The sequence below is a fragment of the Dipodomys spectabilis genome, unplaced genomic scaffold (assembly GCF_019054845.1).
Source record: "Dipodomys spectabilis isolate Male_0828 unplaced genomic scaffold, ASM1905484v1 ptg000125l, whole genome shotgun sequence".
NCBI classification, from domain to species: Eukaryota; Metazoa; Chordata; class Mammalia; order Rodentia; family Heteromyidae; genus Dipodomys; species Dipodomys spectabilis.
The window spans coordinates 10,482,131-10,500,542 of NW_024870802.1; the positions used below are offsets into that span (position 1 = coordinate 10,482,131).

Here is an 18,412-nt window from a genome sequence, read left to right on the forward strand (position 1 = left end):
CAAGAAATTGAAGGAAAGAACTCAAAATGGTAGTTCTTATCTGTGGCCTTTGTTTTCTGAGCTTGGAAGTATATACCCTAATCCTTAGACAGTGGTTTTGGGTAGGTAAAGATGAGTGCTAATTACTGTTCTAAAACATGGATATGTGATCTCAGCCCACCCAAAACACAGGAGCAGCAGGTGATTTTAGGGCTTTTCTTTGCCAGACCTGACTCAAGAGACTGAGATCTGAGTGTTTTGGTTCAGAGTCAATTAACTAGAAAAAAAAAGCCAGAAGTGGAGGCATGGCTCAAGAGTACCAGCCTTGAGTGAAAAAGCCAAGTGATAGCTAAAGGCCCTGAATTCAAGCCCAGAACCATCACAAAAGAACATACACTATAAATGCAACATTTTATTCCTGCTTCAACATTTTTTGCAGAACTGGATTTGAAATCAGAGCCTTATACTTCCTAGTAGGCGAGCACTCTACCACTTGAGTCACGCCTGTAATCCTAGCTACTCAGGAGGCTGAGATCTGAGGAACACAGTTCAAAGCCAGCCGGGACAGGAAAGTCCATGATACTCTTATCTCCAATTAACTACCAGAAAACCAGAAGTGGCACTGTGACTCAAATGGTAGAACACAAGTCTTAAGCTAAGAGCTCAGGGACAGTGCTCAGGCCCAGAGTTCAAGCCCCATGACCGACAAACAAAACAAAAAACAGGGGTAGTCTTCTGCCTCTGTGTGTGTGTGTGTGTGTGTGAGACTGTCTGTCTGTGTGTCTGTCTGTGTGTCTGTCTGTCTGTCTGTGTGTCTGTCTGTGTCTGTGTGTACTGGGTTTGACTCAGGGCATCTGGCTAGCCAACACTTGATCCTTAGCCTCTAGAGTTTCTGTTTGGATTGGACCATTGTTTTTGAGGAAGGTCTTGCTACCTTTTGCCCCTCCTGTATACTGGGTGCAGGCCACAGTACCTAGCTCTAACTCTAACGTTTCTTCAAGAAAGATGAAACTTTTTGTAGTGGTCATGAATTAATTTAATAGGGAACATTAGCTAAATTGAACTTACTGTAGATATGGTATAAACTGGCTGTATCTATTTGAAGTTTGTGTGTATGTGTGTGTGTTTGTTTTTATCAGTCATGGGCCTGAACTCTGGGCCTGGGTGCTATCCCTCAGCTCTTCAGCTCAAGGCTAGCACTCTACCACTTGAGCCAAGTGCCACTTTCGGCTTTTTTTTCCTGCTTATGTGGTGCTGAGGAATCGAACCCAGGGCCTCATGCATGCAAGGGAAGCACTCTACCAGTGAGCCACCTTTCCAGCCCTTGAAGTTTTTATGTGATAGTTTTGTTAGTTGTTTTGTAGTTCAGGGGATGAAAGCCAGAGCATTTGCATACTAGGCAATTACTCTACCACTGAGCCCTAAACTCAGTGATGTTTAGATAAAAATACTAGTTTGTGGGCTGGGAAGGTGGCTCAGCTGAAGAGCTGAGGGACAGTGCCCAGGCCCAGAGTTCAGGCCCCACGACTGGACTCCCCTTCCTTTCCCCCCCAAAATACTAGTTTGTTTCTTTAAATGATGCTTTAAGAAAAAAAAAAAAAAAGAGCTAAATTTGGCTTTGTCCCTAACTAACTTTTTTTGGTCCATTTTCATTGTTTTTATCTTCTTTGGCCCCAAATATCATTTATATGTTACTTTAAATTCCTAAGAATAATAATAATGTGGTAACACTAACCAGTACTATCATGCCAAAAGATCAGGACTTTAAATAGAAATGTATTTATAGCTGCATATAATAAAAATACTTCTGGGGGGGGGCGGGAGAGTAAGGGGGGGCGGCAGAGAGGAAAAAATAAAAATACTTCTGGGCAATTCTTAATTTGGAAGACTCTTACTGTAATTATTGCTAACAAAAATACTTTGAGCCAGGCACCAGTGGCTCACACCTGAAATCCTAGCTACTCAGGAGGCTGAGATCCTAGGGTCATGATTCAAAGCCAGCCTGGGCAGGAAATTCTGAGACTCTTATCTCCAAATCTCCAAAACCACTAGAAAACTGGAAGTGGTGCTGTGACTCAACTGGTAGAGCACTCGCCTTGAGCCGAAGAGTTCAGGGACAGCTCCCAAGCCCAGAGTTCAAGCCCCACAACTGACCAAAAAAAAAAAAAAAAAAAATATTTTGAATAGTGTGTGAAAATTGGAATAGAAGATACATAAACAGTAAAATTAAAGGATTACATGAACCAATACTAATTCTATAAGTGTTACACGTGACACTTTTATATATTTAAGCTATTTATTTACTTAGTGGTACTTGAGTGGATGTTCCCCAAAAGTTAGGCAGGCACTCTGCCAATGATCTGCACTCTAAGCCTTCATTTAAAATATTTTATGAAGGGTCAGTTTTTAAACTTTATGATTTAGAGGGCCAGACATGATGGTACATTGCTCTAATTACTGGCTGCTTGGGAGGTAGAGACTGGGAGAATTGTAGTTTGAGGTCAGCCTGGGCAAAAATCTTGAAACTCACTTTAAAAGTCTGAAAAATAACTAGCGGTAAAAAAGGATCCATGGCAGGACTTAGGTGGTAGAGCTGGCTGCCTAGTATGCTCAAGCAAGCTCTGAATTCAGATCCCAGCACTGCCAAATTAAAAGATAAGCTGGACAATGGTGGCTCAAACCTGTAATCCTAGCTATTTAGGCTGAGATCTGAGAATCTCCTTTCAAAGCCAGCCCAGGCAGGAGTCTAAGCGACTCTGATCTCTACTACTCAAAAAAAAGTAAGAAATGGCATTGTAGCTTAAATGGTAGAGCACTAGAGCACTAGCCAGCTCTATCAGGAATAAATAGAATTTAATGAGTTGTAACATTTATGGTAACATTTATTAAATTAGGGGAGACTCATTAGGGAGGATAGATGAAACAGTCCACTAATAATAACTGTTAAGCTTGGATAATAGGTTTAAAAGTGTACATTTAATATTTTCTCTACTTTTGTATGATTTAAAATATCTTTAAAAGAGAATTCAGTGGCAGAATGCTTGCTTAATATGAATAAGGCTTTGTTTAGGTTCAATCCCCAGCAACACACACACACACATACCCTAAATAAAATTATTTTTTAAAAGTCAAGCAAAAGAAATACAAAATTCTTATGAAGTGATACTTTTCTCTGCTTCTGGTGCTGTGGAATGAAGTGACTTTATTTATTTTTTTTTTGATCATGGGGCCTGAAGCCCTGGGCACTGTCCCTCAGCTCTTCAGCTCAAGTCTAGCACTCTACCACTTGAGCCATACCACCACTTCTGGCTTTTTCTGCTTATGTGGTGCTGAGGAATCGAACCCAGGGCCTCATGCATGGTAGGCAAGCACTCTACCACTGAGCCACATAAAGTGACTTTTTTTTAAAGAGGTATTTATATTTTAGAACTTTGCAATCTTTTTGCCACTCAAAATATAATCATGGGCTGGGAAGGTGGCTCAGTGGTAGAGTGCTTGCCTCGCATGCATGAGGCCCTGGGTTCAATTCCTCAGCACTACATAAACAGAAAAAGCTGGAAGTGGCGCTGTGGCTCAAGTGGTAGAGGGTTGGCCTTGAGCTGAACTGCTCAGGGACAGCACCCAGGCCAGAGTTCAGGCCCCACAACTGACCAAAAAAAAAAAAATTAAAATATTGTAATCTTTATTATTTTTTCTCTTTTTTGTTGTTATTTTCACTCATTTGTTGTTGTTGGTGGTGGTGGTCATGGGGCTTGAACTCGGGGCCTGGACATTGTCCCTGAGCTCTTTTGCTCAAGGCTAGCCATCTACCACTTTGTGCCACAGCACCACTTCTCGTTTGCTGGTGGTTAATTGGAGATAAGAGTCTCATAGATTCCTGGCTGGCTTTGAACTGTGAGCCTCAGATCTCAGCCTCTTGAGTAGCTAGGATTACAGGTGAGAGCCACCATCACCCGATTTCTTCTTTTTCTTGAGACTTAGGATTTCTTAACTACCTCTCTCAAGAAATAAAGTACTAGTCATATAATCAAGTGTTAGGAAAGCATTTAAAATAAAACAGTATTTTAGTGTTGTTAGATGAAAATCTTTGTGCTTGTTGAGATAAATATCCTCTAGAAATTACTTACATTTCATAAAATTTTTTTTTATGTATTTATGTATAAGCCTTTAGACATATATGAGTCTTTCACTTTTTTTTTTTTTTTTTTTGGTCAGTCGTGGCTTGGGCACTGTCCCTGAGCTCTTCAGCTCAAGGCACGCACTCTACCACTTGAGTCTCATGAAGCCAGGCGCCGGTGGCTCATGCCTGTAATCCTAGCTACATAGGAGGCTGAGATCTGAGGATCTCGGCTCAAAGCCAGCTCGAGCCGGAAAGTTTGTGAGACTCTTATCTCCAATAAACCACTAGAAAACTGGAAGTGATGCTGTGGCTCAAGCAATAGAGTCCTTGCCTTGAGCTGAAGAGCACAGGGACAGCGCTCAAGCCCAGAGTTTAAGCCCCACGACCGACCAACAAAAAAAAAAAAAAAAAAAAAAAGAGTCTCATGGACTTTAATTTTTTTTTTTTTTTTTTTGGTCCGGTCGTGGGGCCTGAACTCTGGGCCTGGGCGCTGTCCCTCAGCTCTTCAGCTCAAGGCTAGTGCTCTACCACTTGAGCCACAGTGCCACTTCCGGCTTTTTTTTTCTTATGTGGTGCTGAGGAATTGAACCCAGGGCCTCGAGCATGCAAGGCAAGTGCTCTACCACTGAGCCACCTTCCCAGCCCGTCTCATGGACTTTAATGCCCATGCTGGCTTTGAACCTGGATCCTCACATCTCAGTCTCCTGAGTTGCTATGATTACAGACGTGAGCCACCGGCGCCCGGCTAACACATGTTTTGTATCCAACCTTTGATACCCTTTATGTCAAGTCTATAGCCTATTAAAGGATTTTTACTAATATTCCACATTGCTATAGTATATGATTTCTTAGAGATCATTAGGAAATTTAAAATATTTCTAATTAAGGCCAGGCACCAGTGGCTCACACCTGTAATTCTAGCTGCTCAGGAGGCTGAGATCTGAGGATTGTGGTTCAAAGCCAGCCCGGGCAGGAAAGTCCGTGAAACTCTTATCTCCAATAAACCACTAGAAAACTGGAAGTGGCGCTGTGGCTCAAGCGGTAGAGTGCTCGCCTTGAGCTAAAGAGCACAGGGACAGCACCCAAACCCAGAGTTCAAGTTCTAATTAAATCTGTTTGTATCCTCCAGTACATGATGATAGAAATAACTGATTTTTAGTGTTTTTTAATTACTGGTATTTATGATCTTTATTTTCTATCACCAGATACATAAGCCAATTTTTTGTGAATATGAATGTTATGTAATGTTAGTTATGTTATTAAAGTCACTGAGATGAATCTTTTCCCTCCCCTCCTCCCAGTATTCACATAAACTGTTGCATCATGGCTAAACTTGTCTTAAAAATAAGTTCTAACTAATAACAACCTTTAATTCGTTATCTTTTCTGGTTTCATATTTTCTGACTGCTTTATCATGGCCACTGAGAAAAGGACAAAAGTTTTGAGTCAAAGATTTAGGTTAAAGCTTATGGATAACCCTACCAAATTCAGGAACACTAAGGGATCAGGAGGACATTTTGATTCAATCAGAATGTTTGTTTGGTTTTGACAGTCATGTGAACATATCTGATTGAGATGATTACAATTCCTTGGCATTGCAGTAGGGAACAGATCAAGGTGCTTTTAACTTTCTAAGTTATCTGACCTCTCAGCTTGTACTTGGGATGAAGAGATAGTCTGTGGTTATTAAAGATTGAATTTATGTCCATCTGAATTTTTAGTTTATTAAGTATCTATTTTATTTATTTCATTAAGACTCTTTATTGTAAGTTGAACATTTTAATTAACAAGATAACCTATTTTGAGTATCTGACCTGAAATACAGGATAGTGGTGCATATATTGTTGATTGACTCATGGACTGTTCAAGCCACAAACCACAGTTTGACTTAAAGAGTGTTAGTTTGTTTGCTTAAGGGGTCAACTTTTTTCCTCCCTCAGTTGTAGGGCTTGAACTCTGGGCCTGGGAGCTGTCCCTCAGCTCTTTAGCTCAAGGCTAGCATTCTGCCATTTGAGCCACAGTGCCACTTCTGGTTTTCAGGTGGTTTATTGGAGAAAAAAGTCTCATGGACTTTCCTGCCTGGGCTGGCTTTGAACTGTGATCCTCAGATCTCAGCTTCCTGAGCAGGTAGGATTACAGGCATGAGCAAGCCTGTCACCTGGCTTGGGTCAACGTTTTGTTTTATTTTTGCTGGTTCTAGACTTGAACCTCAGTGCCTTGCACTTTTGCTTGCTTCCTCATGGCTCTGCTACTTGGGCAACCTTCTAACCCAACTTTTTGCTGATAATTGGAGACAGAGTTTCACAGACTTTCTGCTCAGGCTATCTTCAAACTTTAATTCTCTAGGTCTCAATCTCCTAGGTAGTTAGGATTACAGGCATGAGCCATGATCTCCTGTCAGAGTCAGCATTTAAATATTGTGAATTAGCAAGGCGCCATGGCTCACACCTATCCTAGCTACTCAGGAAGCTGAGATCTGAGGATTGTGGTTCAAAGCCAGCCCGGGCAGGAAAGTCTGTGAGACTCTTATCTCCAGTTAACCACCAGAAGACCAGAAGTGGCACTGTGGCTCAAGTGGTAGAGCATTAGCCTTGAGTTGAAGAGCTCAGGGACAGCGCCCAGGCCCACAGTTCAAGCCCCACAACCAACCTCCCCCTGATCCCGCAAACACCTGAGAATTTAGACTGGTTGTTCTCACATAGTGGGCCCATTTAACTGTTAAATGGCAAAATATATTCCCTCACTTAACTCACTTCACACATTCAGGTTCACTTACCTAATCTTGACACAGGTGTTTAGAATATATTAGCTGAATCTAAAGCATACAAATGCCAGGTAATCTTTGTAATAGTACCTTATGATATACTGGTTATCAAATGAGCTATTGTCTGTATCAACTTGAATAAATCATAAGTAGTTTTTCCAGGGGTGACTTCCTGGACTTGAGTTTATTGGCATCTTTTCTGTCCTCCAATACTTCTTAGTTGTATTTATGTTATCTTCTAAAACTTGCAAATGTCCCTGTAGTGCACCATGAGCTATGAACTCCTTTAGACTAAGGACCATTGTTTTGGCTTGTTAAACTCCTCTAACTTTACCACAAGTTTTTTGTTTTGTTTTTGTTTGTTTTTACCAGTCCTGGTGCTTAACTCAGGTCGTGGGTACTGTCCCTGGGTTTCTTTTGCTTAAGGCTAGTACTCTACCACTAGAGCCACAGCCCTACTTCTGGCTTTTTCTGTTTATGTGGTACTGAGGAATCAAACCCAGGGCTTCATGCATGCTCAGCAAGCACTCTACCACTCAGCTACATTCCCATATCACCACAAGAATTTTGAATGAAGTAGTTTAATTTTATTTTTGAAAAAAAGTATTGGTGATTTTCTTTTTTCTTTCTTTCTTTTTGTTGGTCATGAGGCTTGAACTCTGGGCCTGGGCACTGACCCTGAGCTTTTTCACCACTTTGGGCCACAAACAGCATCACTTCCAGTTTTCTGGTGGTTAACTGGAGATAAGAGTCTTACGATCTTTGCTGCCCAGGCTGGCTTTAAACCATTCATTTTGAGCTCTTAGCCTCCTGAGTAGGATTACAAGTATGAGCCACTGGTCCCGTCTGCAATTTCTCTTTTATGATAAACTGCTACTTTGATTAAATAGGATTAAAATATTATCTCAAAATTTTTCATTTTTCAGTCTTAAATCAAAAACAATACTGAAAATACAAGGTACTGATATATATATATATATATATATATATATATATATATATCCAGAGAGGAAAATTTTGAGTTGAATAATTTTTCTTTTGTTGTTTTCTTTTTATTTTTTATTGGCTTATATCAGTTACACAGGGAAGAAGATTTTATTGTTAAATTTTCACACTTGTTTACACTGTATTCCGATCAGTTTCACCCCTTCTATGACCCTATACTCTTCTCTCTAACAATTAGCATCCCCAACAGGTTTCCATGTTCCACTTTCATAGTTGTAAATAATTATTTTGATAATATTCAGTCTTCTTTATTCTCTCCCACATACAAACCACCTGTTCTTTTTATTTTAAAAAGTAACTATTAGGAATATTAGAAGAATTTTTTTTTTGTTGTGTGTTTTTCAGATAGGGTCTCACTAGACAAAGCTGGCCTTGAACTTGGCAGTCCTCTTGCTTCAGCCTCCTGAGTGGTAGGATTACAGATATGTGCCACCATGCTTATCTTAGGTTTTTGTTTCTGTTTTGTTTTGGGTTTTTATGTTTTGTTTTGGTTTGGTTTTTGGAGGGTTTTTTTGGTACCAGTCCAGGGGCTTGAGTTCAGGGTCTAGGCACTGTTCCTGAGCTTTTGTGCTAATGGCCAGTGCCCTACCACTTTGAGCCTCAGCTCCATTTCTAGTGGTCTGTCCTTTTTTTTTTTTTTTTGTATATAATTTGAGATTAGAGTCTCACAAACTTCCATGCTTGAGCTGTCTTTGAACCATGATCCTCAGATCTCAGTCTCCTTAGTAGCTAGAATTATAGATGTGAGCCACCAGCACCCAGCTTAGTATTTTTTTAGCAAATAAAAATTTTAGCATGTGATTTGGGCTTTTCAAGAACAGAAGTATATTGGTAATCTTTCAAAGTCCAGTTATTTTACTTAATTATATAGCTAGTAATGTTATAGCTTGCTTTACATTTGCATTACTAAATAAATGTGTTGCATGGCATCTAGCTTCCTTATTTTTAAGTAAATTAAAATTGAGGTTGTCTTAAGAAACTTTCTATATCTTATTTTTAGGTCATTTGTGGTCTCTTTGATTGGAGTTAAAACTGTGTCTATGGTGAGCTAGGGTTCTTAAATAGTTTGTAAAGTAGAAAAAATGCTCTGACACCTGTTTATGTAAGAATTAGGAAAATTTTACTAAATTTTTTCTCAGTGGAAAACATTGATAATTACTTTTCTAGTTAAAATGTCAAAGACTCACCATCACATATCCTAATGACAAGATGTTGACATTATTTAACACTTACAGCATAAGGGCAAAATGACTCTTCTTGGATGTTTTTGTTTTTAACTAGAGGAGTAGTTTTTCCTCTTTGCAATATTTTTAGTACTTTTAGATTTTACATTTGATGTTTCTGCTCTCACAAAAAAATTGTTTGAGGAATCCAACCACATATTAAAAAAAATTTAAATGTCTGGGGAAAATGACTGCACATAAAGTTGGACATGTTGTATATCTTCCAAGAGTCAGTATAGTTATTTTACTATACTATAGGTACTCTTAAGTTGATAAGGCAAATAAATAATCCAATTATAAAAATGACTTCCATCATACACAAGTATTGAAAAAAATTATTTCCATTCTAAATGTACCTCTAGTTATATTTTTTAAAGTGTACAGTTGGTTCTAGTGTATAGGAAGATGATAGATTAGGTGTTGAAAGGTAGAAAAATGGGTTTAAATAGACTTAGCTTAAGTAGATACTTGAAAGCAGGACGAGATTTCACTAGTTGTTTTTGTGTCCTTTAATCTATCTCTCTAGCTAGTTTCAGTTTTAAACATCGTTTACTTGCTGCATTCAGTTTCCATCAGACTATTTCTCTCTGACTTAAAATTTATAAGGTCAGACTTGGCTTATATACCAGACTCAGGTTGCCAGAAAATAAATAATGCACAATACTTAGCATATTCTCAATATCCTTGTTTAGGGCCAATTAGAGTTCATTTTAATGGTGTCAGAAGCTTCAAATTAGAAGGCAGTGATAACTCCTGTAACTAGAAATTTCCAAATGGTGTCTGCTCCAGCCCATCACAACAGTTTTAAAACCACTTTTTGTTTTTGTTTTTGTTTTGTTGCTTTGTTTTGTTTTTAACAGGAGAGCCAGTGTAACTCCTTCAAGACTGGAGTGACACACACTGCATCTGCATCTGCCTCATGTGAGTTCTCATTTTGGCAGCAGCACTCTGCTAGGCTGGAACCTCTGTAGAGATTTGCCCTTTATTTTTCTATAATCTGTAAGCAGTTTGGTGTCCAAGGTAAAAAATGTGTAAGAATCCTAAATTTTCATGCAGAAAGTTTCTACTTACTGCAGAAGAACTTTCCTCTTTAGCAAAAATTCTTATATAAACAGCATCTATTGAAAACAAAGCTCACAACTTTCATTCTCACAACAAGAAACTACTTTTGAAGTGCTGGTTTTTCCTCAGATTATGGAGTAAAGATACCTTTTAAACACTTTCAGTAGTTTCCACTTTCAAAGCTTTGGTTGTTCTCTTTATAGTCTAGTTACATAACCTGAGAACACTGTGTGCTGTCCTAGTGGCTGAAACAGTCCTCTTTTTTGGACTCTGGCCCTTAAAACAATTTCTTCTTTTGTCTTGGATATTGGCTTAGCTGGGGGCAGGCCTGAGGACCTTCTTGGAGTTAATATATGGGCTTATATTTACTCTGAAACTATTGGCTAGGTTTTAGAGCCATGGCAAATCAGTTTTAAAAGTTGAGCTTGGAGCTGTGTATCATTTATTTGCACACTTTTGTGAAACAAACGAATTAGAACCTTTACAGCTAAGGAAAGTCCTGAGCTATATAGAATGAGGTGATAAATAGGCTTCCCTGCAAAATATCTAAGGCTGGCTTTATAGGGTCTGGTTGAGTAAAAAGAAATTTTTGCTTCTTAATCTTTACTTTTTAGAAATAGTAGTACTTTATAAACTTCAGGAATTTTTTGTAATCGGGCAAGTCAGAATAAATTGTCTATTCCCAAAGGACATTTAGAATAAAATATCTAGACCTCTATTCTACACAGTTGTAATACTGCTTCACCAGCTCTGGTTATATTTTGTATAGCTTACTAACAGATGATTTAATGACCTGGGAGTATGGGTTACTGAAATGTTTATCCAAAGAGCTTACAAGAAAATGTCAGTAGCTTGTAGGTCTTGCTGATTTAATATAGTACTTGACGAAATAGATAGTGTTGTCAAAATGGAACTGGTAAATCTGTTTACACCTTAGACTAACAGTTTATTTTGGACTAGTTGAAAGAAATGAGGGAGAATTGTGTGTCTCAGTATACAAGCTTAACTTTTATGGGCCAATGGAAAAGTTCCTAACAGTGGTTATATACCCCACCACAGAATTTTGGATCATACTTGAGAGAATCCTAAATTTTGGCTTCTGCTTCTGCTTGTATTCAACTTCAAGTCAGCAAATGAGGATGATACATTGTATTTCTGTGAAGTACTTTGAACTTCTTGAGAAAGAGGAACATTTTAAAATATTTATTTCTATAGGTGGAATTTGTAAAATCTTACCAGTTGACCACTTAGAAGTTCTAGCCTGATAAATACAGGGTGACAAATGTGTAATGTTCCATTTTCTGCTCTTTTAAGGATTTGTGGTAGCAAAATGGGAATGTGAGGCTTTTTCCTTTTTTTCCCAGTAAAAATTCTGAATTTGAGCTTGAGTCCAGAATGTCTCTTAACACAGGTTTCAGTCACCAATTACTCCATTACTGTATAATTACTTGATTCACTACCAAGGGGAAATGGTTAATTTAGGGGTGAGCTTCAGTAAAAGTAATTCAAATACAGCTTTTAATCCCCCTTTCTTAGGATGTATTCAGCAAATTATCCTTTTGGAAAATACTAGAAATTGAAAACATTTTATATGGGCCAGATTCTATAAGAGTAAATGTCAGTAAGTTTCCCCAAATAACTTACCTATACTGGAATTTTATTTCATAAAATATTGTTTGAAATAAGTGGAACATTGGGTCAGAGAAGTAATATTTGCTATATGAAAATTTTGTTAAAATGAGACTTAACTGCAATTTTGATGAGAGAATGAGGAAAGAGTAAGATGAGAGATGTGAGTTTATATATTCAGACTGACTTAAATTGAGATCAGTGGGTCCCAGGTCTTACTGTCAGCAGCTCTCACTGTTAATCTGTGAACATGTATCAACTTCCTTTACCACAGTGTATATTACACAGATTTGGGAATTCTACACTTAGAGGAGGATAAAACAGGAGTTAACGTGAAGAAAGAAATGTGACTACTTTAGAAAATACATCATTATCATTCAATAAAAATGTTTTCTTGTGAAATAGTTGTGAGGAGATGAAACTCATGCATCTCCTAAAGGGGTTAAAAAACAGTTTTAGGCCTGGGTTTTTTAAATCTGATGATGTTTATTAAATAAACTTGAAAGCCTAGTGTGCTTTTAAAATTTTTTCAGTTGGATTTTTAAAAATAAATACATCAGTGTTACAAGTTTGAAAGTATCTGAAAGTTTTCTCCTTCTCTGTAATGTTGGCCACTGGTTGGATAACAACCAGTGTTACTGGCTTCTTTTATGTATTTCCAAGAAATATTCTAAAAGGTGGCTTCTGAAAAGGAATGGTGAATTATTCTTATTAAAATATTAGCACTAACTTGAGTAGACAGACTGATGCAATGAAACATCAGTTTGAGCTGTAGGTTAAAGATGGTAGTAGTAGGTAGAAATTGTAATAATATAATGATGTAGTTACATTATTATGAAACTAAAAGAATTGGATGGATATTTTTTCCTCATTTTGGTGTTTAGAAAACTAGCAGGTCTTTCTCTTTTTCTTTTTAGTGCGTCTTACTCCTAGAAGTTGCTATCCTAAATATTTCATTTGGAAGAAGCATGTTTAAAGGAGCAACATTTTCTTTATGCTGAACTGCAGTGATTACTCTAAAAAGTTTTTGTTTTTAAATTATGGAAAATTTCAGACACAGTAGAAGAGAGAAACCTCTGTACTAGGAAATCCATGTTATTTTTTTTTTAATCTGTTCCTTTAGCAGGTAGGAAAAGTGTGTATTCTTATTCACACTTGCACATTCCCACCTGCCATAATTATGTCTCAGTAATAATTCCTCAATGTCTTATTCCCAATTGACATCTAGATTTTCCTGTCACAGACATGTCTTTTTTTAAAATCATTTGTTTGCAGTAATACTTGTTTAATATAATTTTGAAGCTTATAACATTGCTAGGACTGATAAGAAAACAGATAAATATGACAGATAGAACAAATCTGCTGATTAGAAGAGTGTTATAAAACAACTTTCAAAGAAGAATTCTGGAAAAAATATTGTTGAAAATAGTAACAAAAAGAGCTTATTTTGCACATTGCTACATCATTTGTGTATATCAGGATAGTCTTCAAGAAATACCTATTTCTTTTACCTAGTTTCTCTTTATATATATCCTTATAGTTAAAGTCACAGATGTGCACATTAAGCTTTCCACTTTAGGTGGTAGGGTGGGGGGAAATGTTTAGAACAGTTTCCCCAAAATTGAAAGAAGTGTTGTGAAATGTTACAGAGTTCTTATGTCTGTTACTCCTGCCATAATAGGACTTATTTTTTTCATGCACTTGAGTTAAATTCTCATAATTGATGGGGGCAATACAGAATGTAAAGTCTGAGGGAAAAGAAGAAAAATGACAGATTGAGGAGAAAGAGGGAATTTGGAAAGAAAAACTCATTCATTTGCCTTCTCTTTTAATGGGCTGTTTTTTATTCTGACTAATGAGAACCTCCTCTTTGTGCAGTATACAAGTCCCCGGAGTATGAATCCCTTGGCTTTGAGCTTACTGTGGAGAGACTAGTTTCTATTGGCTATCCCCAGGAGCTGCTCAGCTTTGCTTATGATTCTACATTCCCAACCAGGTAAAATTTCAAGATTATTTCAGGTTAAGACCATTTCCTCTATTGCCAAAATTATTAATGCTGAATTCATCCCTGACTAAAAACAGAATACACTAAATAATTCTTTGTTGTTTGTGTTTGTGTTGGTATTGATTCTAAAATAACTATGAACTTTCTGTACACAGGTGTAGTACTATACCATCACCATGAAACCATTATATCTTTTGTACTCTTTTGTGGTTTGTTTTGAGCAAGGTCTCTCTTTGTAGCCCAGGTAGCCCAGATTGACTTTGAGGTTTTTTGTTGTTGTTGTTGTTGTTGTTGTTCTGAGGCAGGGGGGTTGGTTGTAGGACTTGAACTCAGGGCCTGAGTACTGTCCCTGAGCTTTTTCACTCAAGGCTAGCGCTTTACCACTTTAAGCCACAGCATCAGTCTCTCAGACTTTGCTGCCTGGATTGGCTTTGAACTGTGATTCTCAGATTTCAGCCTCCTGAGTAGCCACCAGCTACAGTGTGAGCCATCAGCACCTGGCTTTGGCTTTGAACTTTTGATCCTCTGGTCTCTACCTCCCAAGTGCTGTGATTGTAAGCATGTGTTCTTTTTCCTTTTAGCAAGGTTGTGTGTGTGTGTGTGTGTGTGTGTGTTGTTTTTGTTTTTGTTTTTGTTTGGTCATGGGGCTTGACCTCTGGGCCCTCAGCACTGTCCCTAAGTGCTCTACCACTTGAGCCACAGTACCACTTTGGGTTTTCTGGTGGTTAATGGGAGATAAGAGTCTCATGGGGGGTTGGGAAGGTGGCTCAGTGGTAGAGCGCTTGCCTTGCATGCATGAGGCCCTGGGTTCGATTCCTCAGTACCACATAAGCAAAAAGAAAAAAGCCGGAAGTGATGCTGTGGCTCAAGTGGTAGAACGCTAGCCTTGAGCTGAAGAGCTGAGGAACAACACCCAGGCCCAGAGTTCAGGCCCCACAACCGGAACCTTCCCCCTCCCCCCCCCAAAAAAAAAAAAGTCTCATGGACTTTCCTGCCCGGATTGTCTTTGAACCGTGATCCTCAGATCTCAGCCTCCTGAATAGCTTGAATTATAGGTGTGAGCCACCAGCCTCGGGCTAAGGGTTTGTTTTAATATAACAAGAAAGGAAAAATAGAAAAAGAGAAACATGTCTTGCTTCCCATGTAGGAAATGGAGTTAAAGATGCAAAATGGTGGTTCTTTTCTGTAGCTTTTTTGCTCTTTGAGCTGGTAAACACAAGTGGTCATGTCAGTCTAGTAAGTAACTCAATCCTTAGACAGTAATTTTGTCGTAATAACAATGAAGCCTACCTCAAACACTGGTAACCGTAAGGACTTCCTTTGGTCAGATGAGCCTTTTATTTTTGTCTTTACCCATTTATTAAGAGTTCTCAGATTTTTACCATTTTAAAAAAGACAGATTTAGGTAGCCTTTTTAAAATCTTCTAACAGAATAATTCGGAAATAAAAAACACAATTACCTTGTCTCCTTATCTCTCTATTCTGCCTCGTGTCCCCATGAAATGGCTTTGGTCTCTTTTAAGATTAAAGGTAGTATAGAGGATTAATGGTCTGTCATTTATGGTTTCTTCATGCTGAGAATAGACTGTTGGCCATCCCTGGATAAAAAGGGAATCAAAAAAGTCATTTCCCTATCTTATTTAGGAGGAGACTAGGGGAAATTTATTTTGCAGACTCCGCAATCAGAACCAGAAGATGATAAGGATCAGAAGATAATCAGGTGTTCTTTACACTTTAGGTTAGGAGTAGTACAGTGAATCTTTTGACTTTGGAGGCTCCATCAATACTGGTTACTGTCTGGATCCCCAGTTTTTGTCACCAGGAATGGATGAGAGCTTCCCAGTGTCCACGAAAAACTCATGAATCCTGAGATCCATATATAAAAAGAATGTCAGACTGTCTCACAAAAGGATAGTCTCACAAGGTGAAAGTTTAGCATTGATTTTAGAATAAACAGGGTCTTTAAAGGAAGGAGAAATAGAAAAGGAGAGAGAAACATTTCCTTCTCCCCATGCAGGAAATGGTAGTTAAAAAGACTACTTTTGTGTTCCTGAGTTGGGCTTAGTGTATAGAAAAAATTTAAAGTAGTCTCACTATGAGTAAGAAAAGACATCCTTAAATGTGGTAAGCAGTAATCATAAATAGCCCAATCTGGCCTTCCTTTGGCTGTTAGAGGGCATTTATATGTTTTGCTAGTATGTGCAACTTGGTAATCAGAGCTTTTTTTAGTTTGTGTTTCTGGACTTGATGGGGAAAATTGAAGATTAAGGAAGATAGTGTTTATTTGAAATTCTGTCATATATGCCCCACATACAGCATCTAATAGAGGGAAATATTAAAGACTAGCTCAGTTTCCAAGGAAATGTAAAGACTATTTTAGAATAATTATTAATTATATCATGAGGAATTAGAGTTTTGCACCTGTTTGATTGAGTCCTTAATCCCAACAGAAAATATCTGTGATTACTAATGTGTCTGGGATAAGTGTTTTAGTTGCTCTTGAGATTTTTTTTGGATGTGCAATGGGGATTTTTTTAGCTTTGCAGTGCTGGCAATCAAATCCAGAGCTTTACAAGTGCCAAGCAAATGCTTTACCACTGAGCTACAGCCTTAGCCATGGAATTCAATTTTGATATTCTGTTTACTTAATTTTCTCTCTGTTATATTGTTTGAGGACATACAAAGGCTGAATTAGATAAAGCTGGTTCATGGTGATTGGTAGTGCCACATCAAATTATTGCTTATGTTACTTAGCACTATCAATAATGTCTTCCTTTTCATGTAGAGGACTTGTCTTTGACACACTATATGGAAATCTTTTGAAAGTTGATGCCTATGGAAACCTCTTGGTTTGTGCACATGGATTTAACTTCATAAGAGGGTAAGTATAAAGATCCTTAAGCCTCTTTCTAGTATTTTTATAGTTAGACAATATAAAGATGACATTGTCTCTACAAATAAACTTTCTTATTTATTTATTTTTTTGGTCGGTTGTGGGGCTTTAACTCTGGGCTTGGGCGCTGTCCCTCAGCTCTTCAGCTCAAGGCAAGCACTCTACTGCTTGAGCCACAGCGCCACTTCTGTCTTCTAGTGGTTTATTGGAGATAAGAGTCTCACGGACTTTCCTGCCAGGGCTGACTTTGAACCAGCGATCCTCAGATCTCAGCCTCCTGAGTAGCTAGGATTACAGGCGTGAGCCACCAGCGCCTGGCTACAAATAAACTTTCTTATCCTGCTTTTTATATAAGGATAGATGACATTTGTTAGACAGAACCCAAACTAACTTACAGACATATTTAGTAATTACTTTTCTTTAAATTCATCTGAAAAAGCTAATCTTGAAACTTGTTTGAAAAAAAAAACAAACTGTAGTTTAGATTTGAAATTCTCAGATTTCTCTTCCCCTGCCCCTTTTTATGGCTCTGTCCTTTGAACTCAGGGTCTTATGCTTGCTAGGATGGCCCAGTATCACTGAGCCAATGTGTGTAGTCCTTATTTTCTCCTTTTAAATGTATTGCTCAGGTTGTTATTCAAAAGAGATATGTGTGTGCCAGGCGCTGGTAGCTCATGCCTGTAAACCTAACTACTCAGAAGACTGAGATCTGAGGATCACACCTCAAATCCCTGGCAGGAACGTCTGAGATTCTTATCTCCAATTAACCACCAGAAAACCGGAAGTGGTGCTGTAGCTCTAGTGGTTGAGCATTAGCCTTGAGCTGAAGAGCTTAGGGACAACGCCCAGGCCCAGAGTTCAAGCCCCATGACCTACAAAGAGAGAGAGAGAGAGAGAGAGAGAGAGAAAGAGGAGAGAGAGAGAGGAGAGAGAGAGAGAAAGAGATATGTGTGTAAGAGTTTTTGGAGATGTTTGTAATGTTATGTATTTGTCAGTCTTGGGGCTTGAACTGAGGGCCTGAGCACACTGTCCCTGAGCTTTTTTGCTCAAGGCTAGCAGCACTGTACCACTTAGAGCCACAGCTCCACTTCTGGTTTTCTGGGAGTTAAGTGGAGATAAGAGTCTCACAGGCTTTCCTGCTCAGATTGGCTTTTAACTGTGATCCTCAGATCCCCGCCTCCTGAGAAGCTAGGTTTGCTGGTTCTGGAGCTTGAACTCTGTCCCTGAGCTTCTGCTCAAGGCTAGCTCTCTACCACATAAGCTACAGTGCCACTTCCAGCCTTTTCTGAGTAGTTTATTGGAGATGAGAGTCTCACGGACTTTCCTGTCCAGGCTGGCTTTGAACTGCGATCCTCAGATCTCAGCCTTCTGAGTAGCTGGGATTACAGATGTGAGCCAGCAGTGTCTGGCTGCCCAACTGTTCTTAAATTTTTAATGAATATCTTTAAATTTTGGGTAATTTTTTGAGCAAAGCATTAGAACATGGGGTTAAAACTACAGAGTTTAGTACCCTAAATACAAATAAAAGGCAGGGTGGTGTTTCCCAATGGTCTCAGCTGCTCAAGGAGGCCCTGTATCACTGAGCCTTGTGTGTGGTCAAGGAATTTGATGGTCAGAATCTAGGTTACTTAATATGACCTCATCACCAAAAAACAAGAGGCAGGAAAGTACTGGAATATAGATCAGTGGTAGAATGCTTAAGTAAAAGCTGCTTGCCTCGCTAGCTAGTATC

General features: G+C 38.5%; 1 protein-coding gene across 1 annotated transcript in view; it reads left to right on the forward strand.

The window, feature by feature from the left end:
• Positions 1-18,412, forward strand: part of Nt5c2 (5'-nucleotidase, cytosolic II) — a 91,389-nt gene that overhangs the window by 54,203 nt on the left and 18,774 nt on the right. The window contains exons 4-5 of the mRNA XM_042689348.1: positions 13,661-13,778; positions 16,573-16,668. Coding sequence (XP_042545282.1) covers positions 13,661-13,778; positions 16,573-16,668 — 214 coding nt within the window. The remainder of the gene's footprint in view (positions 1-13,660; positions 13,779-16,572; positions 16,669-18,412) is intronic.